Source organism: Microcebus murinus, chromosome 8, assembly GCF_040939455.1.
Source record: "Microcebus murinus isolate Inina chromosome 8, M.murinus_Inina_mat1.0, whole genome shotgun sequence".
In the NCBI taxonomy this organism is placed as follows: Eukaryota; Metazoa; Chordata; class Mammalia; order Primates; family Cheirogaleidae; genus Microcebus; species Microcebus murinus.
Genome location: NC_134111.1, coordinates 76,052,749 through 76,080,244, shown reverse-complemented (window position 1 = coordinate 76,080,244; position 27,496 = coordinate 76,052,749). Strand labels below are relative to the sequence as shown.

The window sequence follows — 27,496 nt, the reverse complement described above, 5'->3', positions numbered from 1 at the left end:
GCCATTCTTCCTACACTAGCTAACCTAAATGTTGGTGGGCATCAGCATTAGATTTTAGGCATTCTTCTCTTCACTTACATTTTCTTCTCAAGTAACCTCTCTGTTCCCTAGTTTAAAATACCATTTATATGTTGATAATTCATAAAAATGTTTACCTCTAATCCTAACCTCTGCTATACATTCTCCTACAACATATAAACAAGGCATATCCCTTATAAACCTCTATGGTTTTCATAGTATTGGAATGAAACTGGCCCTATGATTACCATGGATTCCAAGGCCTCTGACCTTTCATAACACCTTTTTTTTTGAGAGAGTCTCACAGTGGCATCATCATTGCTCACTGCAACCTCAAACTCCTAGGCTCAAGGGATCCTCTTGCCTTAGCCTCCTGAGTAGCTGGGACTACAAGCGCATACCATGATGTCTGGCCAACTTTTCTATTTTTAACAGAGATGAGGTCTCACTCTTGCTCAGGCTGGTCTCGAACTCTTGAGCTCAAGTGATCCTCCTGCCTTGGCTTCCCAGAGTGCTAGGATTACAGCCATGAGCCACCGCATCCGGTACATAGAACCTGCTTGATCTCCAGGTTTATCCCACACTGGCCTTCTATAACCTGTTGATAAAAGCAAAACTGAGTTTTCAGCTTACTACAGTGAGGGAAACTACTACCTCCGCAGATCTTAACAGTAACTCTGGGAGGCAAAGGCAAAGGTGAGGTATTTATGAGGTTTTAGGGGTCTGGTTTAAGTTGAGGTTTTCAATGCAGTGGCCTGGTTGGTATCGATAAAGTCCACAAGGCTGATGGGCCAAAGGTGCCCAACAAAGTGTCCTCCTTGTCACAGAAGTGAGCCTGCCTTAGTACCTCTGCTATACTCAGCCACATAGCCACAGGCTGGGAGCATCCTGAGAGATGCATAGCTTCTGCAAGCACCATGGTAGATCTGGAGCACAGTAGCCGGGGCCACTTATCAATTAGTTGATGTATAGCAAGGCCTCTGAGTGACTCCTTTTCATTGCTGCCACAGCCCACCCCTTGCACTGAACAGATTTATGTCTTCCTACAGGTTCAGGATACAGTTCCTCCATGGCTCCTGTGGGCTTATCTTCATGAGGGCAAACTTAGAAGGGCCCTCTGACACTGCAGTTGATCTAGGGGTTGCGAATCATGCTCATGTTCTTCCTCTTCCACTAGGTATTATAATTTACCCCACTCTCAGCTATCACCTCAACAGGTCTTTGGTTTACACCACTTTAACTTAAAGTGGTGTAAACCAAACTTTACTTGCTGAAGGGTCTGAGCAATCATATTGTCTCTAGGACAACACTGCTGCATGTGTCCATTGAAAGTTAAAATTGGGCATGGGAATAACAAAAGGTGCCCAAATGCATCATCTGGGTTCCAAATGTAGTTCTCCTGCCCTACTTGCTCGTGCTGATCAGAGTCCATTACCTCTGCCATTACCTCAGAATGTTGATACCTCTTCTCATGCTGGTCTCTGGATACAAGAGCTCCAAAATGCACTGATGCAGCCAGATTGTAGTTCAATAAAAACTTTGTTTCCTCTGTCAAGAGTACGCTCCTTTCAGGGACCAGGATGAGTCCAGCAGAGCACAGAGCTGAAAGGATGGGAAGTATAAAATCTCCCAGTGTATCATTGGGAATGATGGTAAATGGGACCACTTCTACTTCTGCCCCTTGAATCCTAGACCCATGTATTCTTCTTATTGGGAGAACAGTACCTCTGGTCTAATGCCTATACTACATATTCAAGGATATTCAAGGACAGTACTGATCTTTTCAGAATGTTGCCTCTGAGTTAATGCTGCAGCTCTGCCTTTAGAAAGCAATTTCAGCATTCTATGGATTTACCATCTTAATAAAGTGTAATAATTTCTTTTAGAAACAAACCATATCAATTATCTTGCATAAATGTTCATATCTCTCTGTAATTATACTGAATATAATATACTGAATAAATATACTGAATATAAGGTCTTTTTTTTTTTTTTGAGACAGAGTCTCACTTTGTTGCCCAGGCTAGAGTGAGTGCAATGGCGTCAGCCTAGCTCACAGCAACCTCAAACTCCTGGGCTCAAGCAATCCTGCTGCCTCAGTCTCCCGAGTAGCTGGGACTACAGGCATGCACCACCATGCCCGGCTAATTTTTTCTATATATATTAGTTGTCCAATTAATTTCTTTCTATTTATAGTAGAGACAGGGTCTCGCTCTTGCTCAGGCTGGTTTCGAACTCCTGACCTCAAGCAATCCGCCCGCCTCGGCCTCCCAGAGTGCTAGGATTACAGGCGTGAGCCACCACGCCCGGCCAATATAGTCTTAATTGCCACTTTTAACAAAGGTGGCCAACTTTCTTCCCCTTAGACAAAACTAGAAGATAGAAAATCAGGAAATGTTTAGCTATTTTTCTACATGAACATGACTTTCATATTATTTTAATAAATTTTAAGGACATTATGTATATAACAAAATCCAAAAACCCATTCACATCTGTAAATATGTATCTATTTTTAAATGTTATAATAATAATAAAACTGTTTAGGGACCAATGTTTTCTCTCTCATTTTTTCTAAGTATGAAAAGATTATGTTTCAATTAACTCAGTTTAACATTTAAGGTCTTTAAGTTAGCTATGAATCTAGAAATTTTAGTTAAATATAAAGTTCTTAAAAATTTTAATATTATATCTTAAAGCATTGTATCTAGAGGGAAAAAAAGAATTTTAATATTATAGAAAAATCCTAAGATGATAAACTCTTAAGATACCTATAATTACATTTTGGCTGGGCATGGTGGCTCACACCTGTAATCCTAGCACTCTGGGAGGTCGGGGCGGGAGGATCACTCAAGGTCAGGAGTTCGAAACCAGACTGAGCAAGAGCGAGACCCGTCTCTACTATAAATAGAAAGAAATTAATTGGTCAACTAAAAACATACAGAAAAAATTATCCGGGCATGATGGCGAATGCCTGTAGTCCCAGCTACTCGGGAGGCTGAGGCAAAAGGATTGCTTGAGCCCAGGAGTTTGAGGTTGCTGTGAGCTAGGCTGATGCCACAGCACTCTAGCCCAGGCAACAGAGTGAGATTCTGTCTCAAAAAACAAAAAAAACACCTATAATTACATTTCAGTTAATCATGACTGTACATTTTGTAATCATAAACAATTTGTAGAATAATGATAATGTATCCTTTAATATTAATGTAAGAAATATAGAAAGTGTAAATTAACACATATTCAACCTTCTTATATAAACTAGAATATTATGTGGTCATTAGTTTCATATATTAAAGTGAGGAAGAAGATCATTGTTTTTAAACTCTTTAAACCAACATGATTAACTCATTCTAATTCGTTCAATAATTTATCTATTATTCAGAAATATTGTATGAACATTTTCCATGCAATATACAAACTTCATATTCATAAATCAAATTATAAAAACTCTTTAAATCATCCTTAAAAGCCCTTTTTCTTGGAAGCAAGGCCTTTTCTTCTTTTCTTGTAGTTTTAACCAGAACATTTCTTTTTTAAAGGCAATTTTTAAAAGAAAAAACACAAAGAGGTTTAATGATTTTTTTTATTTTAAAAATTCTTCACTAGAAATCCCTAGAGTGAGCACATAATGACAGAATAATTCTTTTCATCAATTAATCTTTAAAGTGTCCCGAGAGAGAAAAGGGGAAGCAAAACAAAAAGTAAAAATGAGAGTGAGCCAGCTTTAGTCAAATACAAAATTTTCACAGTAAAAGGCTAATTAATTATCTTTCCTTAATTAAGGAGAGAAAAAAGTCAAGATGCAAAAAAACCTATTTTGACATAAATGCACGCATGAGTACAAACATACTTGCATGCACACATAAGACAGAGTCAATAAACAGGTTTAAGTATTAATCCAGGCTCTTGACAATTTAATATGTATGATTAAAAACCCAGAAATTATTAATACTTTAAGTATAGAAATGAGAGGGAAGGGTGGCTACTATATTAAAAAAAAGTGATTTTTCTCTTTCAGACCAACAAGACCATCTCCTCATGAGTTGTTTTGAAAGGAAGAAGAAAAAGTCAGAAGGAGAGATGGGACAAAGGAAAATGGAAGAATATTGGATGGGGAACTGGAATAGAAGGATAAAGGACATCATATTCAAATTGTGATTTGGAGGGACCTAAAAGTAAGTTTTAAATTTTTCACATTTTTCTCTCACCTTCGACAATACATCTTTTAGAGGCAACTTCATACACTGAATATATTTTGGAAGTTTCCTCTTGCCAAAAATGTAGACAATTAGATATTTGAGATTTTCCTTCCTTTTTTTTGCTCCAAGTTGCCTCCAAAAGTTCAGATCAAAAGTTACCCAAAGTATCCATTATAATTCAAAATAATCCTTTTATCATTTCAAAAGCTAAGATAACAAATTTTGATTCTAGTATAAATACATATAAGATATAGGAGTTCAGCCTGGAGAGAGTTCAGACCTAGACTAAAGATAAACGCATGAGTCTGGCAATAGTCAAACCTCATGCACTTTGTATGGACATCCCCCATGATGCACCATGAGAACTAGAATTTCATGGACAAAATAAAAATAAAACAAGAGTGAGGAAAATTCTGATAAGATTTTTGTGAATGATCTGAGACAGTTTTTGCAAAGGGTGTCAGTTTGAAGAGACACCTTCTGAATATCCAAGCTTATACCCATTCTCATCCCTATGGACAATGAAGAAATGAAAAGGACTAACAGATAAATAGTAGTATCTTCAGTAATAACAGATTTCTGCATGTTCTCACTCATATGTGGGAGCTAAAAGTTGATCTCATGGAAGTAGAGAATAGAATGATAGATGGATACCAGAGGCTGAGAAGCGTGTGTAGGTGTCTAAGTGAGGATAAAGAGAAGTTGGTAGATGGGTTCAAACATACAGTTAGATAGAAGGAATAAGTTCTAATATTAGATAGCAGGGTAGGGTGACTAAAATTAACAACAATGTGCTGAACATTTCAAACTAGCTAGAAGAAAGGACTTGAAATGTTCCCAACACTTAGAAGTGATAAATATTCAAGGTAACAGACACTCTAAACACCCTGACTTGATCATTACACAGTGCATGCACATAACAAAATACCACATGTACCCCATAAACAGGTACAAATATTGGTATCAATAATAAATTTTTAGAAATCCAAATAAAAAATAATGCAGATTTCTACCCAAAATAAAAGTTTTTCAAACCTGATTAATCAATGGATTTAAGAAAGGGTTTTTTAAATTGTGTATGTTGAAGGTATACAATATGATGTTTTGATATACTTGATACACATATACACAGTGATTATTATAGTCAAGCAAATTAACATAACCATCATCTCATATAGTTATATTTCTTATTTTTGTGTGTGGTAACAGCACCCAAATTTACCCTCTTGGTAAATTAACAGTATACTATAACAATATTAACTGTAGTCTCCATGTTGTTCATTAGATTTCTAAACTTATTCATCCTACATAATTGCAATTTTGTACCCTCTGACCTACATTTCCCCATCCTCCCCACCCCACTGGTAACTGGTAACCATTTTTACTCTTATTCTCTGTTTCTATGTAAGGTAAAGGTTTCTTATTCCTAGGTAGTACTCTGAAATGAAACAAAGACTTAACATCTGGGGTGTTTAATGAAAAATAAGAAATCAGACCTCAAACCCAATGTGAACTTACCTCATCATCATCAGTGGAGAGACCCTATGCAGGAGGCTCAAAGGGCCTCAAAAAGCATTGTTTCCAAGTTGAGGGTCTTAGGAGGTCTTGATCAGAATCTGATGGGACCTCCAAGATCATCAAATGCTGGCTCCATTAAAATACCTCCAAAATAACCTGTTGATAAATCAGAATTGAATTTTTTGCTTACTGCAGTGAGGGAAAATACTACCTTGATAGTATTAGCAGTGTCTCACAGGTGGAAGTCAGAGGCACAATATTTAAAAATTTGGGGGGATCTGGTTTAAGATTAGTGTCAAAGCAGAATTGGGATAGGGCAAAGTTTTTGACATGATAGTTTAGGATTGGACACAGTGAGCTGAGAGTTTGGAAGTAAGTCTTTCACAATCTTCTGCTTTCTTAGACTAATCTGCTATTCCTTCCACCATATCCTATGCTTCTGCCAGCCTGAACTGTTCATCAGCCTGGAATCTCCTCTTTGACTTCAAACACATTTCCTTTGTTTAGATTGATAGTACTTATCACATCATATTATAAATAATGATTGTGTAACTGTCTGCCCCTACTACACTGTGAGTCCCCACAGCAGTAGGATTAGGTCTCATTATGGTTTCTACAGCCAGCAGGTAACACAATGTCTGGCTCCCAAGAAATTCTCAGTCACTGTTGATCATGATTGGAGAAAAACATACAGCTATGCTGACTAGTCTCATTTTCAATTTACAAACATGAATTTCAAATAACCTTTAAACAAGTAGGTTCAGTAATAATATACTTTCCTAGTCTATTCACTCTCCTACTCTCCTAGACAACTATCTTACAGTTTCGCTTTTCTCCTCAAGTCCCCCAAGACCTCTACCCCCTGTACCCATCTTCACTCTTCCCAAAGAACTTTGCTTCTTATTTCACTGAGAAAACTGAAGCAACAAAAAGAAAATTTCCATAGACTCTCACTTGTACCCACATATTAACATCTTTATCCATGTGGTCGGCTTTGTCATCTACCCACAGATGAAGTATCAAAAGCCAAACCCTTTACTTGGGCACTAGATCCCATCTTCTTTCTCCTTTTCTTTTCTTTTTCTTTTTTTTTTAATTTGGGGTTTCAGCCAAGACCATCACTTTTCTCCTGTTTAAAAACATTTCTTCAACAATTCTCTCACCTCAACAACTTTCCCATTTCATTTAGGTCCTTTTCTATTTATTTTCTATAAGAGCACTCTGAAATCTTAAATGTGGTCATTCACTCAAAAATATATCCTATGCATCTACCACTGTGATGTATCAAGGAACAAAAAAGACCAGTATCCCTTCCTTGCAGAGTTTATAATCTAGTAGAGGGAGACAGATTAACTGTAAAATCTACCCTCAAAACAATGGCCAAAGTGATCCTCTTTAAAGGAAAATCATATCATATTGTTCCTCTGCCCAAAACTCAGCAATGGCTTTCCACTTCCACTATAAAGCTGAAGTCTTTATAATGGCTTATAAGACCTTATGTGGTTTGGGACCAATCTGAGAAAGAGCAAGCTCCGTCTCTACTGAATATAGAAAAAATTAGCCTGGCACCATGGTGCAAATATAATCCCAGCTACTCAGGAGGCTGAGGCAGGAGGATCACTTGAGTCTGAGCTTGAGTTTTAGGTTGCAGTAAGCTATGATGACACTACTGCACTCTCGCAGGGTGACAGAGCAAGACTTTGTCTCAAAAAAAAAAAAAGCAAGCCCTTCTACGATCTGACTTTATATCATCTCTCTGACCTCACTTCCCAGTGAGCACTCTCATTTGTTCACTCCATTCCAGCCATATCAGTCTTCTTGCTGATCTCAGACACAGCAGGAACTTCCCAATCTTGCCATTTCTTCTGTCTGCACTGCTCTACATAGCATCTTCATGGATACTCTCTATTCCCTTCAAAATCTGCTTACATGTACCTTTGCAATGAGGCCCACTCTGATTTGAGGTTGCTGTGAGCTAGGCTGACGCCACGGCACTCTAGCCTGGGGAGCAGAGCAAGACTGTCTCAAAAATTAAATAAATAAATACAAATAAAATAAATAAATAAAATTGCAATCCTCCTCTTACCTCATATTTCCCTCTTTCTCTGCTCAATTTTTTGTTCCATATCACTTACCAACCTAACATATAATTACATAATATACATGTAAGTATATGTAACAATACACATAAGTATATATAATATACTATTATGTTTGTAATATACTTATTTATTACATTTATTATTTATTGCCTGTCTCCCCCTACTGGAATATAAGCTCCAAAAGGGAAGGAAACATGAATGTTTTGTTGGTTAAATGTATGTCCATCTTTATTCAGGTTTTAGTGTCTTTGCAGATATTAATGTAAAAAACCCAACAGTTTCTAAAAGCAATTATAGATGCAATAGTCGAAGCAAGAAAATTGTTATGCAATTTAATCATGGTGGTCTATCAAATTATTCTATCACCTCCTTTTAGTCATCATACCTATTTTTAGCAACCTATGAAAATTAATTTTTCACCCAAATTTTAAGAAAATTTTTGATGGATCACTTAAATAAGACTTTTAACCTAATACATGCTAAGCAAAATGTAAAAATTTTACCCTAGCCTTCTACAATTTCTGCCATTTAATATCTTAAAGATATTCCAATTTTTTCTCCAGCTTCTTTCCTTTACTAAATCCTAAGTTCTCACCAAAATGAACTTACCAGTACCTCAAATGTGCCATGTAACTCCCTCTACTTGTTTTTTGAATTCAATGCATTTTTTTTTTTTTTTAGTCTCATGTCCATAGTCTGCCATGCATAAAACATCCAACTCAAATGTCACCTACTTTTCTGGACAGTGTAGAAATGGCGTGTGGACTAGGAGGGGATAGACCTTGATACCAATGTGACCTTTTTCACTTACCAGCTGTGCAACAACCTCACATAAGTTATTAAATTTCTAAATTTCAGTTCTCCCATTTGTAGGAGAGACAGTTTAGTGGTATACATGATAGTAAATGAATTCTTTAACTCTTACTAAAACACAGTTTTGCTTGGGGTGGTAATGTGCCAATTAAAAGAAAAAACAAAAAACTATACTTCCTAGCATCCTTTTTAGCTAGTGTGATTATACAACAGTTCTAAACAATTTTTTTTTTTTTTTTTGCACCATGGCTAGAGTGCCATGGCATCAGCCTAGCTCACAGCAACCTCAAACTCCTCGGCTCAAGCAATCCTTCTGTCTCAGCTTCCTGAGTAGCTGGGACTACAGGTATGCACCACCATGCCTGGCTAATTTTTTGTATATATATTAGTTGTCCAATTAATTTCTTTCTATTTATAGTAGAGACAGGGTCTCGCTCTTGATCAAGCTGCTTTTGAAGAATGTATTTTTTTAACCTCAAAATTCAATAAGAAAACAATCCAATTTAAATATGGGTGAGGCTGGGCGTGGTGGCTCATACCTATAATCCTAGAACTCTTGGAGGCCGAGGTGGGCGGATTGCTCAAGACCAGGAGTTCGAAACTAGCCTGAGCAACAGCGAGACCCCATCTCTACTATAAAGAGAAAGAAATTAATTGGCCAACTAATATATATAGAAAAAATTAGCCGGGCATGGTGGCACATGCCTGTAGTCCCAGCTACTCAGGAGGCTGAGGCAGCAGGATTGCTTGAGCCCAGGAGTTTGAGGTTGCTGTGAGCTAGGCTGACACCAGGGCACTCACTCTAGCCTGGGCAACAAAGCGAGACTCTGTCTCAATCAATCAATCAATCAATAAAGGTGAAAGATTCAGACACTTCATTAAGGAAGATATAAAGGTGGCAAATAAACCATGAAAAGATGATAAACTATGTTAGTCATTAGAGAAATGAAATGAAAATTAAAACCACAATTACATACTACTAGGCACCTGTTAGAATCTCTAAAACCTAAAAGACTGCCCATACAAAGTTTGGCTAGGATACAGAGAATCTGGAACTCTCAAACACTGCTGGTAGGAATGTAAATTGGTACAACCACTTTGGAAAACCATCTGGCAGCTTCTTAAAAAGTTAAATATATACCTACCATATGAACCAACAATTCCACTCCTAGATAGTTGCCCAAGAGAAAGCATAAGTCCATACAAAGACTTCCACACATATGTTCATGGCAGCTTTATTTGTAATAGCCTAGAAGTATTAATAACAACCCAAATGTCCATCATCACATGAATGAACAAATTATGATATATTCATAAAATGCAATACTACTCAGTAATAAAATGAATGAACTATTCATACATGCTACAGTATAGACAAATCACAAAATAACTATGCTGAGTGACAAAAGCCAGACCAAAAAGGTTCAAACTATACTATTTCACTTCTAACAAACTGATCTCTTGCGAGAGAAAGGAAATCAGTAGTCCGGGGACGGTGGGCTAGAGGGCAGGGTGTATTGAGCATGGATCACAAAGGGGTACTAGGAAAATTTTGAGAGTGATGGAAATATTCATTATCTTGATTATGGTGATGGTTTCACAGCTGTATACATATAATAAAACTTACCAAGTTGTGCATTTTAAATATGTGCAGTTTATTGTATGTCAATTATACTTCAATAAAGATTTTTAAAAACAAAAGCCCTCATGGTATGTGATTCCCACTCTGTCCTCTGGTTTTAGTATTCTTACACCCATATCACATTCCCAAAGGTTTTCCATACTAACCATACAATTTATTTCTTTCTTTACTTTTTGGAGACAGAGTTTCACTCTATTGCCCCAAGTAGAGTGCAGTGGTGTCATCATAGCTCATTGCAACCTCAAACTCCTGGGCTCAAGTGATCTTCCTGCCTCAGCCCCCTGAGTAGCTGGGACTACAGGCACACACCACCATGACCTGCTAATTTTTTTTCTATTTTTGGTAGAGACGGTCTGGCTCTTGCTCAGGCTGGTCTTGAACTCCGGACCTCAAGTGATCCTCTTGCCTCAGATACCCACAGGGCTAGGATTATAGAAGTGAGTCACTGTGTCTGGCCAATTTATTTATTTTTGTCAGGAATCACTTTAGTATTCATTAATATGTAAATTTTTTGTGTTCCTAAAATTTTAAGAATTCAGTCAGTAATGAATACTTGTATTATTCAGCAATAAAATTCATAGCTAACATGTAAGTGGCAAAAGTTTACTAGAGCTTTGTCCTTATGACTAAGTAGAATTACAGATGTTTAGATATCATACCAGTATATCATTTAAGATGTCTGAATCCTAAACTAGCTGATGGGGAAGAGCCAATGCAGTCCCTGTTCTGGAGAGATTAAGATTATTCTATGGACCTTCAACATAGGCACAGAGTGGTATAAAGCAAAAAAAGCAAAGAGGGAAAAAATTAATAATTCCTTCTCTTTTAATCATATACATTTGTCATCACTCCTAAAATAAAAAGCTGTACTTGAAGATGTAATGGTGCCAAAATGTAGGGGAAAAGAGAATTGTTTATATCTTGTTTTAAAATGTTGATGCTTGGCTGAGTTGCAGAGTACTAAATGCATATATATTCCCAAATGTAATGCTAACAGGAGTTACTGGTAGTTATGCTTAAAAACTTTCAGGTTCCAAACTAAACATAAATCTCTAGCCAAAATTCTCAGGTATTAAAGTGTTTATTCAGCATTATCAAGATGAATAGAACTACCACTATCTCCAGGAAAAGTATAAAAATAAAACTAATAAGAAAAAATAACACAGGATTTTTAATGAAAAAATTACATTATAACAAGGATACTATACATTAAGTTACAATATAAATATACACACATTTTTTTAAACCTCTTTTTAAACCTGGTACAAATGAAACAACATCTTTCTCATAATCACATGATTAAGAATATATTTTAACAGGATGTAAAGAAGATGAAACACATGCTGGTAGGCCTCAAAATTCAAAACTTTTAATGCAGGACCAGATCCCAAACCTGTTTTCTCCCACTTTTGTGACATTTAGGAAACATTTACCTTGCATAATATATACAAAAATTTTCTTTTAGGTATACTAAGTGCTTACACAGAAAATTGGTATCGAGGAAAAGGCCCACCATGGCTATTTATCTGTAATTCACTGAAGTGTATATATAGTTCACTTAGAGGTTTGGAACATGAAAACTACAATGAAGAAACAAGATGAGCTGTAATTGTAAATTTCTAATTGCTTATTTTGAATGTCAAACTCACTCCTGCAGATAGTACACCTTGTAATACATGACACAAAAGAACATATGTCAAACTTTGCTGTAGAGCTGTTAGGAGAATGCCAAACATAGATACTGAAAATGTTATATACTTATATTTAATACCCTATGCATTTAAAAATAATTAAACATTTAAATATGTAAACATAGTTTTCAAAAAGTGATGCTGAGCACCTTTAAACACAATATTGATATTGTTGACTAAACATGCATTTAGAGGACAATGAATTTTTATAAACTCATTTAGAAACCATTTTTAAAGAGCTACTATTCAAATACTTACATGAAAATATTGATAGTTCCAGTTTCTACCTAAAAACCAAAAGAGTATACAATTAGGGGTTTAAATCTTTCTTCATGCTCTTGCTTTTGTAGGGCAGTTTTGTTTTGGTTTTTGTTTGTGGGTATGATGCACTCTAACTTTCTGTCCTCATGATAAAAAACAGTATCAGAAGAGACATACATATGGATGAAGTAAGAGAAGTATTTTTTAACTATACCAAAGTCTGAACCCTGTGACATCTCTCATCTTTATAGGTAACTGACTAACTTTCATATATTAACAAGCATTTCTCCTTAGCAACTCAACATCAAAAAAGAAGGAATGTCTCCAAAAGAATATAGTTCAATTGGTAAAATACTTAATAATAAACCATTACCAGCACTAAATTATAAATTAATTTGGATTTATTCCTTTTAAATACACAAAGACTAAGAGAAATCTGGACTGGAGGTGACTAAGTGCATAACATAATAAAATTTGGCAACCTGCCTCCATAAATTCCAATATCAAATACTTTCAATTTGTAGGAAAAATAAAAGAAATTCTTATCAAAAATTATATATAACTAAATATTAACTTTGCCTTAAATAAGGTATAAATAATAAACTTCATGTTAAATACAACAGAGATCTAAAGAGAAGGAATTTTAGAATTCCACCTACTTCTATTTTAACAGTGCTTTGTATTTAGATACATCTCATGTACCTGAAACAAAGTGAATCAAGGAGACTGGACTCAGAAAACCCAAAAGTGACTCATATTTATGTAATGAATTAAGTAACTCATTAATGACTTAACCTTAAATGAAATAAATTTAACCTTTATTGAGGTTAAATTTCACATTATATTGTGTATGCTCTGAATATTAAACATTAATATCCATTTGAACTCTCTATTTTTTTAGAGTAAAATTTAAAATATATCCACAAATGGTCTCTGAAAAAACAAAAGTGTTAAGGTTGATTTCTTGACAGCGATAGTTGACATTTTTAGTTTACCAATCTTCCAGAAGACAGATGCTTATAATGAATATACTGCTCAGTAGTTATTTGGTATTTGAAGTAAATATACTTACTTAACAAGGAAATAAACCAGATCAGACATTTTAAAGTTTTAAATATGAACTAAGTTTTAAACTATAAATACTTACCTTGAAATACTATAAATCTTAATATCATCAATTCAGTAAGAACTCTGGCATAGAAAAATGTAAATACAATTCAAATTATTTTCTAATTGGAGCTGAATCTTCAATACAAAAAAAGGGAGGGAAATACTTTGCTATCATCACAAAGTTCCCCAAACCATCTGTAAACACCAAGGAAGTCTATTATTCTTTCCAAATTCTCTAAATTTCTATATCTTTCCACTTGTAGTGTTTTACCTTCAATATAGTACAATTACATGCATACATTGATTCTGCTGCTTATCTGATTAATTCAAGTTAAAATTAATAGTACTTACCAAGACACTTTAAATTTCTATGACATAACCAATAGTATGCTATTGGTTTGTAGTTAAAAGTATAAAAAATAGAAGAGAAAAGGCTAAAATGCAACTGTATGGTTTCACGGACATGACTGCTGGGCTTTGTGTCATGATGTAAAATCTATTGTTTTATCTTTCCAAATGAAACAGACTACAAATATTCTCTTACCTGCTGCCAATTAAAAGTTTCTTCACAACTTTAAAGAGAGAATAAGTTCTTTCAGAAGTTAAAAAAAAATTCATGACATACATAAACACATACAAGCACACACTCACACATTGTTTTTGTTGTTGTTCTTTTCTGTCTTGTAAGAATCAAAATTGGATATTTCCAAGATGAATTAGATAACTATTTGTATTCAGACTATATTACTGTGGATGAGTTCAGGAAAGCTTTTGAAATACTGGCCTTATTAGATAATCAAAAGCATAAAAATTATACAAAATGAAAAGAGTAAAATATCTCAAGGTAAAAATATGGAATTGGCAACAAATATATCAGTTTTAAATCAAAGCTTCTTATCAAATCAGTCTTCAATGCAGTTATCACGATGACAAATTCTGACAATATTCACCTTCTTTTCTAAGATATCAGAAGTCACCAAAGTTGTAAATTCTGAAATGCTTCAATAATTTATGTAGCAGATAGTTTTTTACAGTCCATATTTTTTTTTCCTTCCATAGACAATGCTGGTTCTTTGGGTTCTTGCTTAACTTGGCTCACAGAAATGATACCTTCTGGATTTTCTTCAACTTTAAAACCAAACATAAAAGAAAAATCCTAAAGGTTAATATATTTCATGACACTGGAATCATTAGAATTATATGAATTTAGATGCAAAGTAAAAACCAGTAGTTTGGTAAAAGAACCAAATAATTGAGAAAAGCAGTTGGCATATTTGAAAACTCTGTTTCTGACATCTTAAGTCATTCACTATTAAATTCTGTCAGTATGCTTCTAGCAATGAAAAAAAGAAGAGAAAACTACAAAGTTATTCTCTTCTAAGATACCATGACAAAAAAGCAGTCCATAATTTGATAAAATTATGAGGAACATCTCATATTTAAACTTAGCCATTTAAAAAAGTATGTGTGAATAAAAGCCAGGAACCTTCCCATCATTTGAAAATGATTTGTTTTGCAAACGGTAGGCATATGTACTACAAATTTATGGATGTGTTACTCCTATATGGTTTCCATATATCAAGAAAATGTTCACTCCCTCAAGGACCTTAACTACATTAGAAAAAACATCCCACATCTTAAATGTGACTTAAATGTGAGTTAGCTGTGCGAGCCATGTGTTTGCTCATCTGAAACATTTCAGAACGCACTTACCACTTTGATTTCAAAATATTTATGACCAGACTAATGCAGCAGACCAGAAGCACTATTTTGAGCTGGGAATTGTGATGTCTAAGATCAAATCTTCATCTCCCTTTTTTAGGAATATCAATTTTTCAGTTGCTATAGGAAACAGAAGTTAAGGCAACTCTGTTTGGTCAGACAAGTGTGTTGAACATGCCTAATGCTTGTCATACATGGGTGTATGCTCATACATGGGTGTATGCTCAAGACATAGATGACCAATAGAATATGAATTTGAGTGACCCACAGAACTCATATAAAGCCTTTCAGATTATCTTCTAACTTGATAAATCATGCAAATTTGGATCCAAAGAGGGTCGCCTTTAAAGCATTCTGGATTAGAGCTCCCAAGAAATAGGTGGCACAACACAGAAGGGGAAAGTACTCAGAGTGAGGGGAAAAACTTTGGAAAGTAGACAGATCTAGGTTTAAATCCCTCTCTATCACTTACTAGATGTGAGCTTTAGGCAGTTACTTAACCTCTCTGAGCCTTTGTTTCTCCATCTGTAGAATGGGGACACCACTAAGTATTTCTTGGATTTGTAAGAATTAATTCAAGTATATTCCTTTTTCTTCCTGTCTACTAAAATTTCTCAGTATTACTATCATATCCCTGTCGATAAATGTTCTTAAAAGTAATACTTCCAATAAGTTTAAAAGACAATCATTCTTTTCTGGAGGAAGCTATTTCACAGTTTTCCTTACCCAGAAAAATGATGACTAAGTTGGAGGGAAAATATTTTATATATTCTAAGAATAATAGCTGTGAAGATTTTTGCTCCTCAAAGTATACTACAGATCTTTTCCCACATAAGTGCCCAATCCAGAACAATTTGTGTGAAAAGAAGAAGTGACAAAGTTAGATCAAATAGGAGTTGACAGAGCTTACTATTATTTTGACTAGTTAGTATTTACTAATAACGTGAAGGTAACAAGGTTTTGGATTAAACCCAAGGGCCCAAGTCTTACTAGTTCCCTTACAACTTCCATAGAATACAACATTTAAGTCTATAATTCAAAATCTTCCCTTTAACCTTTATATCTGCCCACTTCATTCCATTTTTGTGCATGTGCATACATCAATTTTTCTGTAATAATCTTTGTGCTAAAACAATTTTCCTTGTTTATTTGCTCCTATCATTTTTTTTCACGCATTCTAAAATGATCTTCCTGATTTCACATCACTACAGATTTTTCATGGAAAACCAGATAATTAGGGAATAAATAATTTCAATTTATTGACTAAGTAATTAGAAATAAGGAGAAGAAAAAAATTTTAAAGTTTAAAAAGTCTTAAACTCATACTAATAAAATTTCCCCTCTCATAATTTTGCTTAATTTATATAATATTATGAACACTGAATATAAATAATAGTTTTATCTATAGTGTGATAATCCCATAAAGGTAAAACAAAATCATAAATTGATTTTTAACTTACTAAGAGCTGGGTGGTTGTCTATAATCTGTACTGGAATGGTCTGCACATCTCCCAACAGAATCTGATGAACGCTTCCTTCCAGATTCCCCGTATCCTCAACATCTCCAACTTCAACTAGCTGATCCATTGCAACTAGATTTTGATCCGGTCCTGGAAGGTTACCCATGGTAGAGGCGGTACTATTGTTTTGGGTTAGGCATGTATCTGTTTGAAGGCTATGACTCTGACCAAGCAGTAGAGAATTATTATTCATTACAGCACTTCCTATTGAATTCAGAAGTCTTGAAGGACTGGAGGAGGGGTGGTTATTTACTGGTATCAGAGCCGGTGATGCATCAGAAGAGGAGAACCTTGGTTGTAACTGCAAACCCTTTTAAAACAAAAACAGTAATATCAAAATGTTTGAATTTACTATGTATGATATTCTCATAGGATATGTTATTTTTTGACACAAAATCGGAACAAATGAGTATAGTTACTAATAAATATTAAGTGAGGACAGAAACCAAAACCAAGGAAAAAGTAGTACAATAAATTTATTGCATTCATAGTCAACTTCAAACTAATTTTCAAGACATACCATTTGAATTATCTTAAATAGAGACACAAAGAGGTCAGGAAATTAATAATGAAAACATATTTGGTGATTATTAAAATTCTGTAATAATTCTCTAAAATCTCTAGAAGAAGAGAAATTGAGAAATAAAGAGAAGGGTCTCAAATTTGGCTATTTTACTGAATACTTACCTGTAGTTGTGTAAATATTTTTGGCTGAAATGAGGAAAGTGAGGAGATCAAGTGGGTTGGCTCATGAGACAAAGAACCTCCTGTCTGATTTGTTTCTCCTTTGGTGGTAACTGATTCTCGTGGTGAATTTCCTAAAGTATATAAAAATAAACTATTGAAACAAAATAATTGTATGGCTTCTAAGATACTACACTTTACTACAACTCTTTCTAACTGGAATAGGAACCAAGTTCAAAGTTTTGCAAAGGACTTCAAGAAATCATCTAGTCCACTATTTCCAGAAACTGGCAGATCATGAGAATCTCTAAGGGAAACTTTAAAAGATATATAGATTCCTAGGTTCAATCTCCATTCATTTTAATGCAGTAGATCTAGGATGGGATCTAGGAATACAGTCATCCTTTCATATCCATAAAAGATTGGTTCCAAGACCTCTCTCAGATACCAAAATCTGCAGATGCTCAAGTCCCTGATATGAAATGGCATTATATTTGCATATAACCTGCAAATATGCTTTTGTATACTTCACATCCTCTCTAGATTACTCATAATACAATGTAAAAATCTTCTGATAAACTTTATTGTTTAAAATTTTGTTTATATATATATTTTAGAGACAGGGTCTTGCTCTGCCACCCAGACTGGAGTACAGTACTGCCATCATAGCTCATTGCAGCTCCAAACTCCTGGGCTCAAGCAATTCTTCCACCTCAGCCTCCTGAGTGGCCTGGACAACAGGTGTGTATCACCACACCCAGCTAATTACTTTTTTTTTTTTTTGTAGAGATGGAGTCTGCTATGTTGCCCAAGGCTGGTCTCAAACTTCTGGCCTCAAACAATCCTCATGCCTTGGCCTCCTAAGTGCAGGGATTACAGGTATGAGCCACCATGCCTGGCCCCTCCCTTATACTTTAAATCCTCTCTAGATTACTTATAATACCTAATACAATGTAAATGCTATGTAAATAGTTGTTATTATTTAGAGAATGACAAGAAAAAAGTCTATATATGTTCAGTACATGTGTAATTTTTTTAAAATATTTTTCAATCCACTGTTAATTAAATATATAGATGTGAAACCCACAGATATGGAGGGCAAACTGCATATTTTTTTCCTTGAAAGATTCTATACCTGTAATATAGCCCATTCTCCATGCTATAATGCTGGACTATTCCCAAACTTCTCTAGATGTGTGAAAGCTTCTCAATTACAAAGCTTCAAATTATTTAGCTTCTCAATTACAAAGACCAAACTTGATTCATCTTTTGTAGCCCTACTGCCTAGGATAATGTCTGGCAAGTTGGTCCTCAATAATAACAATATTAAATTTCTTTTAGTAACTCTTTTTGGGATAAATGAATAAAAGTAAAATTTCTCTAAAATATCTCAATTTTAAATAATCATCCTTAGAGAATCTGAATCATTCTCATGTAATTCTTATATGTTAATCCAAATATATTCTTCTCTTTAAGTCAATCAAAAACTAATTATCAGCCAGGTGCAGTGGCTCATGCCTGTAATCTCTGTATTTTAGGAGACTGAGGCAAGAGGATCACTTGAGGCCAGGAGTTTGACATTAGCCTGGGCAACACAGCGAGATCCTATCTCTATAAAAATTTTAAAAATTAGCAGGGTGCAGTGGTGTGCACCTATAGTCCCAGCTACTAAGGAGACTGAAGCAAAAGGATCACTTGAGCCCAGGGTTCCAGGGCTGCAGTGAGCTATGATTATGCCATTGCACTCCAGCTTGGGTAACAAAGCGAGACCCTGTCTCAAACAAACAAAAAAACTAATCATCAATAAATATTTATTGTTTTCATAATATAATTGAGCAATTTAAAAAATGGCCATCAGTGGGGAACCTGCAGCCTTAAGGCCACATGTGGCTCTCTAGGTCCTTAAGTGTGGCCTTTTGACTGAATCCCAATTTACAGAACAAATGCTAGATTCGTTTTAAAAATAAAATATAAATATAAAAGATGAACTAAAATATATTAATACAAATAAAAGGATTTTATTAAAATAGAAGGCTGATACAGATCCTAAAAATAATGCATCTTGAAGAATGCCTTAAAAGGGTAAATGGAAGCAGCATGGCATGGTGAGTAGAAATATGAATTCTTGAGTAAGGCCAATCTGTGAGTTTGAATTCCAGTTCTGCCACTTATCAGCTATGTGCATCTTGGGCAAAAGTGACTGAACTTACATGAGCCTCAGTTTCCTCATGTCCTCCAAAAAATGGAGACAGTGATGAGTACAGGTAAACAGTCATATATTTTTACCAAGCACGTACTATGTGTGAGACATTGTGTATAGGCAGGGCATAAAGCAGCTGTTAGAAATGGAAATCCTGGGGTGAGGCAGAGTAGAGATTAATTGCAGCTCCACCACTTTCTAGAATGCTGCTTGTCCTTGGGTGAGTTACTTAATTTCTCTAAGCCTTAGCAGAAATAAAAGCACCTAGCAAGTTGACTAAATGAGAAAATGTAAAAATGCACTTGACATTATGCCTAGAACAAAGTAAAGGCTCAATAAATAGCAGCAATTATTATTACTTCAGCTTTATGGAGTGATTCTGATATAAGGTAATGCTCCTCCTAGACAATGGGGGAAGTAGAGCAAAAACTGAATCCTTTAAAAAGCAGTGCCCAACCTTTTTGGCACCAGGGACTGTTTTCATGGAAGATAATTTTTCCTTGGACCAGGAAGAGGGGCATGTTGGGGATGATTCAAGCGTATTACATTTATTGTGTACTTTATTTCTATTATATTATTACATTGTGATCTATGATGAAATAATTATACAACTCACCATAAGTTGAGGACCTCTGGTAACACATTGACTGCCACACTAGAAAAAAAAATGTTTCCCTGGGGCTATGGTGTTTTATTACAAAAATAGAATAAAAATTTTGAAAAAATAAAATAAATAAAAATAAATAAAAGGCTGCAGGTTCCCCACCCCAGATGGATTTAAGTGGTGGCTTTTCTGTGTGACCTTCTATATGATACATAACTCAGTTTCTAAACTTCAGTTTCCTCATCTGTAAAATCAGTATAATTAAAAGAGTCCTTCCCCAATGGACCATTGAGAGGATTAAACAGCACTCTCATTCCTTGGCTTCTTTATTTGTAATGTCCTTTCACTTTACTCTGTTGCAGTCACCCACTACTCCTATAATATTCTGGACTATTCTACCTCTAAAATCTCAAACATCCCATTCTCTGATCACAATCTCTTATTCTTCCAGGATTTTGCTGGAAGAATACAGTTGTTCTTCAACTTCATGTGAACTTCCAGTCAATTGATCCCTTAGTTTTCTTTAGATCCATTGCCTTCTTCCTTAACAAAATTCTCTCCCCATCCAGCTTAGAGTCTTGGGTCTACAGTTGCAGTCACTCTCTTACAGGTACCCTAAATTCCCTTGCTTCTCTGGTCATAGTCCCCTGGTAAAACCCTAACTCTGGATGAAATGGCTTCCTGGGCCTATACATGGGAAACTGAGTGCTGCTAAAAAACGAAACTCACTACTACTCCTACTACCAATTCATGATCATCAAATTCAACTGGACATTCACCTGTATCTGGCAATGTTTCTCTCACTTTCTATCCGAGATGATTTCTAATCTGCATTTCCCTCAAACCCATACCACTCTTCCTGAGACCTTTCTTCATTCTTAGCACTCTCACTTAAAGAGAAAAGAAAAGCCAACAGGCCGGGCGCGGTGGCTCACGCCTGTAATCCTAGCACTCTGGGAGGCGGAGGCGGGCGGATTGCTCAAGGTCAGGAGTTCAAAACCAGCCTGAGCGAGACCCCGTCTCTACCATAAAAATAGAAAGAAATTAATTGGCCAACTAATATAGATAATATAAAAATCAGCTGGGCCTGGTGGCTCGTGCCTGTAGTCCCAGCTACTCGGGAGGCTGGGGCAGGAGGATCGCTTGAGCCTAGGAGTTTGAGGTTGCTGTGAGCTAGGCTGACACCACGGCACTCACTCTAGCCTAGGCAAGAAAGCAAGACTCTGTCTCAAAAAAAAAAAAAAAGAAAAAAAAAGAAAAGCCAACAGATATAAATTTCTTTAACTTCTCACCACCAGCTTCATTTTCATCTCCATCTATCTTTTCAGTTCTCTACTATCTTTTTTTTTTTGACAGAGTCTCACTCTGTTGCCCAGTTAGAGTGCTGTGGCATCAGCCTAGCTCACAGCAACCTCAAACTCCTGGGCTCAAGCAATCTTCCTGTCTCAGCCTCCTGAGTAGCTGGGACTACAGGCATGTGCCACCATGACTGGCTAATTTTTTCTATATATTTTTAGTTGGCCAATTAATTCATTTCTATTTATAGTAGAGACGGGGTCTCGCTCTTACTCAGGCTGGTTTTGAACTCCTGACCTTGAGCGATCCTCCCACCTCGGCCTCCCAGAGTGCTAGGATTACAGGCGTGAGTCACCATGCCCGGCCTCTACTATCTTAAAATATCTTTCTTCAACCCTGCATAGCAAAAATTCTTGAAAAAGTGATTCACATTGTTTCTACTCCTTCACTCATCTCCCATTCACTCTTCAACCACCACAATATGGCTTCCTCCCAATCCATTCCATTGAAATGCCTCTGAAACTCAAGATTTCCAAACCTGACTTTATGATCTCTTTTCTCTTCCCTACCCACCCAATGCCCTATGCTTTTGCCAGTATTGCTGATCTCAATAAATGCCACTTTCAGTCAGCTGCTCAGGGTAGAGATTCAGAGGTCATCTCAGATCATTCCCACTCTTTTACCCTCCCCTGCCACACACCTAGTCAATCAATAACCAAGGTCTTTGAATTCTGCTTAAAAAACATTTTTTTAAATCATCCAGCCCAAAATGTCATGAATTCTACTTTTAACACATTCACTGCCACACCAGGAAAAAAGATTTTCCTTGGGGCCATGGTGTTTTATTATAAAAATAGAATAAAAATTTTAAAATTGAAATGATCCTTTCTAATTCAATGAAAAAAATATATTTTTTTATTGTTTTCTGTGTGTGAGTCACATGCAACTTGAAAAAGAGTTCTTGAGGCTCCCAAGGTGAAAAGACATGTGAGTTAAATAAGCTTCATGAGGCTTCTGGCTCAAAACCAGCATGAGTTAAATACAACTCACATGGCAGTTAATGTGTTAAAATAACTCTTAAATCCAATTCTAGTTTATGTGCCACCAACTATCTAAGCCACTATTACCTTTTATGTGTACAGGTGAAATGGTCTCCTAAACCAGTTTTACTTATCTAATTTTATCTCCAAGCACTGTCTATGCTTAATCCACACTAGCCTTCTTAAATTCCTTAAACATGACAAGCTCTTTCTTGCTTAGACTTTACACATGCTATTTCTTTGATTGGCAAATTCCTACTCATTCTTCAGTTTTTAGTTTAAAAGTAACGTTTTCAAGTGTTTCTTCTCTTCTTCCTGAACTAAGTTATATGTCTTTATCACTATTCCCACATAATTTTGCACAACTCTTTCATGGTACTTTTCATAAGAGTTAATTAGGACATATTTCTTTAGTGTCTTTTTTCCTCTTGCTAAACTTTAAATTCCATAAGGCAAGAAACTTACCTGTTCTTTTCTATATCCAGCATTTAGCACAGTGAGTAAAATCTGTGTAGAATAAATGAATAATGCTAAATGATCTGAAAGTTATTCTGTAGGCAAAGTGACTCTTAATAGATAAGTGAAAGAATAAAAAATACTATTCTATATATACAATTATTCATTTGTTGATTCTAAAACATTTATTTAGGTGTTATTTATTCTTTTTTTGAGACAGTGTCTCACTCTGTTGCCCAGGCTAGAGTACAGTGGCATCATCATAGCTCGCTGCAACCTCAAACTCCCAAGCTCAAGTCATCCTCCTGCCTCAGCCTCCTGAGTAGCTGAAACTATAGGCGCACGCCAACACACCTGGCTAATTTTTATATTTTTTGTAGAGATGGGGTCTTGAATCCTGGCTTCAAGCAATCCTCCCACCGTGGTCTCCCAAAGTTCTAAGATTATAGGCGTAAACCACTGCACCCAACTGAGGTGTTAACTTTGTAGCAGTTATTATGCTACGTACTAGGTATATTAATTTGAATAAAGTATAATCCTTGCCTCTGACTCAAACCATAATGAAAGATACAGACACCTAAACAAAAGGTTACCATGTGAAATGCAGAAGTTACTACAAAACAATAAATAGCTTTATAAAGGGGGTGAAGTTAAGAGAGGAAAAGAGATCACTATTTGAGGAATAAGTTTGCCATGCAGAAGAAAAAAGACATTTCCAGAAGGGAGAACAGGTGTATAAGGGTCAAAATAAGCTTGAAATATTGAGAAAACATAGGAGTAATAACATATGGAAGAAAAGTAAACCATACAAAATGGACAATAGTCCCTAAATCAAGGTATCCTATAGTTATTACTACAGAAATTAGCCAGCCTTCTAGTTCCCTGTGATAGTAATCAGTTTCAAAATTTCAGTCATAAAAAAGCATAAAAGCTGAGTATAAAAGGAAATTTTAAAAGCAGGAAATATTTTGATAATCCCTAATACAGCTGCTCTTGCCTCTTTGGGTCCTGGTTTCCTCACCTATAAAATTTGTTTAGAGGCAATAATAACTGAAGTTCCTTTCAGTTTTAACACTGTTTGATTTTATATTTTAAAGGTATTTAAGATAATCTACCTTCTGCAAATGTAACTGTCACAGTTTCTCTGAGAATATTCCCACTGTCTGTAGTCCACTGAAGCTGAAATGGAAACATTTATTTCAGTAAAATAAAGCATTTATATTGAAAAAAAATCAATGCAACTGTCATATTTTCTTCATTCATAGAATAATTTAACTATATTCTATAATTATTCTCTTCACTTGTTCACATTCTCAAAGTACAAGTATACTTTACTAACCAAATACATTAAGTTCTTGAGTCCAGCAAGCAAGAATATGGATAGCAAGTGTAGATGTCAAAGGAGCATTGTCAACCAAATCTGTTTTAATTTCTGAATTTTAGACAGTGATAATTAAGAGTTATGGATAGCAAGGAATAGTAGTTCTAACTTTTAAAAAAATCCAAATTTATTCAGTTGCTAAATTTGAATAGTAAAAGTTACGAGAGCAAAGGATATTGCTCTTTAGATTTTAATACCATATTCACTGCTTAGATTGTAATTAGCAGTGTCTTGGTAATTATAGTAATCTCTTCAGAGTAGGCAAAACTTTCATAGAAATAACTAATATTTAGGGGGAAACTACAGTATCAAAATATGAGGTAAAACTGATATCCACAGAGAGCATATAGAACCAACATCATCACTTTGAGTGTTCAAGTATGAACAATTCTACGAACAATAAAACTTGACCATCTATTTAAAAAAAGAGGATATATATATATAGTATGTACTCAATAAATGTCTGCCAAATGAATAAGAAATAAATTTTACAGAGAAAAAATATGGTGATTTTTAAATGAAGATTATTGTTTTTATTAGAGTAAGAGTTGGAAATTCACTAATATTTTTTCTTGTAAGAGTAATGAAAAATTTTAGTCATTATGTAAGAGTTCATAGTATTTACATTTTAAGAAAAAGATGCCACTAGCTTTTCTTATATCACAGTTATTCATATGGCCTAATAGTAGCCTTCCCTATTAGCCCAAATATTATCAGAAGCTGAGAAAGATTCTATAATAAAATAAGGAACTGTGGTTGTATTCATACCGTTGCTGGAATAATCTCTGAGTTATATACTGTATCTCCATTTCTCAAGGATTTCTGTACCTCATGGATATGATTTTTTATATCATTTACAGTTGGAAAAAAAGATAAATTATGTCTTTCAGGTACCTCATCAGGTTTGAACATTTCCCTTTCCACAAACTTTCTGTGGAAAATATAAAATAAAATAAAAACATAAACCATCTAGCAATATACTTTTAGATCAAAAAAGAAGAGTATCTTTTAGCATAAACTTTTGTAAAGTATGGTTTACAGCTCCATAAGTAATTTATACTTTCCCACTTTTATTTTTACCATACATTAAATCATAGAATTCATGCAGATTATAGAAATGTAATATTTTCATTGGTTAAACACCTAAATATATTAGAGTGAGACACTTTCATGGATGGAATGAAATCATTATTTTCAGTTTAAGTATAAAAATGCTTTTAATGCTTACTATCACAGGTCCTGTATGGAACACTTCATACCAAATATCTCCTTTAACCCTTACTATGATCCTGTGGCATAGGTACAATTATCATTCCCACTTCACAGATGAAGGAACTGAGGACTGTAAAAGTAAATAATTTAGGGGCCGGACGCAGTGGCTCACGCCTGTAATCCTAGCACTCTGGGAGGCCGAGGCGGGTGGATTGCTCAAGGTCAGGAGTTTGAAACCAGCCTGAGCAAGAGCGAGACCCCGTCTCTACTATAAATAGAAAGAAATTAATTGGCCAACTAATATATATAGAAAAAATTAGCCAGGCATGGTGGCACATGCCTGTAGTCTCAGCTACTAGGGAGGCTGAGGCAGCAGGATTGCTTGAGCCCAGGAGTTTGAGGTTGCTGTGAGCTAGGCTGACGCCATGGCACTCACTCTAGCCTGGGCAACAAAGTGAGACTCTGTTTCAGAAAAAAAAAAGAGTAAATAATTTGCTCAAAGTTATATATCTACCTATTAAGTAAGAGAGTTTGGGCCTATACCCACATTATGTGCATAAATATCATGTTATACTGCTTCCAAAAGCACCAATTAATATTATATGAAATATGATGTATATGAATTTTATAAGTAGAAAAAAAGACAGAAATGTAAGGTGATACTGCTACATAATTGTAAAAAATAAATACATAAAAAATGATAAAGTTTAATATATATATGCTTTGTGCATTATATTCAGTGGAGCAAATCACAGAGCTGTGTTATACTTCTGTTCTTAAGATTCAGGTATAGTAAATAATGAAAGGCTTTACCATATTTTGGCTTTGTTCTAACAATGCTCCAGTGGAAATAAATATAAAATGTTTAAGAAAGCTACTAAATAGAAAAGTCATGTATTAATTAAGGAATAATATTAATACTAGGAATTACAGTAAGTCCTCACTTAATGTCATTGATAGGTTCTTGGAAACTACAACCTTAAGCAAAAAAGACTTAAAATGAAATCATTTTTTTCTCATCAACACTATAATAACTTTGAATGAAAAGATGTTAAAATAAACAGTATTATATGTGCGCCTGCTTGTATGTCATTTCACTTAAAATAACAGTTTCTAAGAACCTATTGATTGATGACTTTAAAAGAGGACTTACTACACTCATTTTGTTGTTGAGATCAGATTACATAATAACCAGTAAGAGCAAGATTAAGTACCAGAAATCATGACAATGAGCACAGGTTATAGAGTTAGGCCTAAATTTCAGTTCTGCCTCTGCCTCTTTCTTTTTTATCAGCAAACTGAAAATATTTTATTAGAATATGATTCTTTTTCTATTGATTTGTGTTACGTGGGTTTACATATGCAGCTATAAAAGGCAAATGTAAACATGCTTTCCTAAAGATTCACTATAAGCTGTTTTCTCTCAGTGAATGGAAGAAGCAAACCACATTTCCAACAAAGGACTCATATGTAGTATTGCTTCTTCCTCTTAAGCCAATTATTTAACCATTCTGAGTCTCCATTTTTTTCATGTGTAGAATTGAGATAAATATACCAACTTTATAGAGCTATTATAAGACTAAATGAGATCATGCAAGTAAAGAACTAGGCACAAAACCTGGCACACACATAGAAAGTACCACATAACAATGATGATGATGATAATAATGATATAATTATTATTAATTCCTGAGGATCAATAAAATTAAACCAGAGTACTATAAATAAAATTTCATTAGATAAAGAACTATTCAAATTCTTTTGTTGTAATAAAATTTAATTGCATTTCAAATAGCTTGAAGTAAGTACCTTGGCCTAGGTTTTATTTTATTTTATTTTATTTTTTTGAGACAGAGTCTCGCTTTGCTGCCCAGACTACAGTGAGTGCCATAGCGTCAGCCTAGCTCACAGCAACCTCAAACTCCTGGGCTCAAGCAATCACACTGCCTCAGCCTCCTGAGTAGCTGGGACTACAGGCATTTGCCACCATGCCCGGCTAATTTTTTCTATATATATTTGTTGGCCAATTA

The 27,496-nt window shown here is 35.1% G+C and overlaps 1 protein-coding gene across 8 annotated transcripts in view; it reads right to left on the bottom strand.

The window, feature by feature from the left end:
• CARF (calcium responsive transcription factor) overlaps positions 1-27,496 on the bottom strand; it is a 95,948-nt gene that overhangs the window by 23,219 nt on the left and 45,233 nt on the right. For 7 of the 8 annotated variants that reach the window (XM_012738938.3, XM_012738944.3, XM_012738939.3 and 4 more), the window contains 6 exons: positions 25,023-25,185; positions 23,989-24,052; positions 17,281-17,411; positions 16,534-16,903; positions 9,793-14,479; positions 5,733-5,888 (listed from right to left, as the gene is read on the bottom strand). In XM_012738938.3, coding sequence (XP_012594392.2) covers positions 14,361-14,479; positions 16,534-16,903; positions 17,281-17,411; positions 23,989-24,052; positions 25,023-25,185 — 847 coding nt within the window. In that variant the 3' untranslated portion in view covers positions 5,733-5,888; positions 9,793-14,360. Of the gene's footprint in view, positions 1-5,732; positions 5,889-9,792; positions 14,480-16,533; positions 16,904-17,280; positions 17,412-22,882; positions 22,925-23,988; positions 24,053-25,022; positions 25,186-27,496 lie in introns of those variants that run through there. The other variant, XM_012738946.3, reaches the window with a different exon arrangement.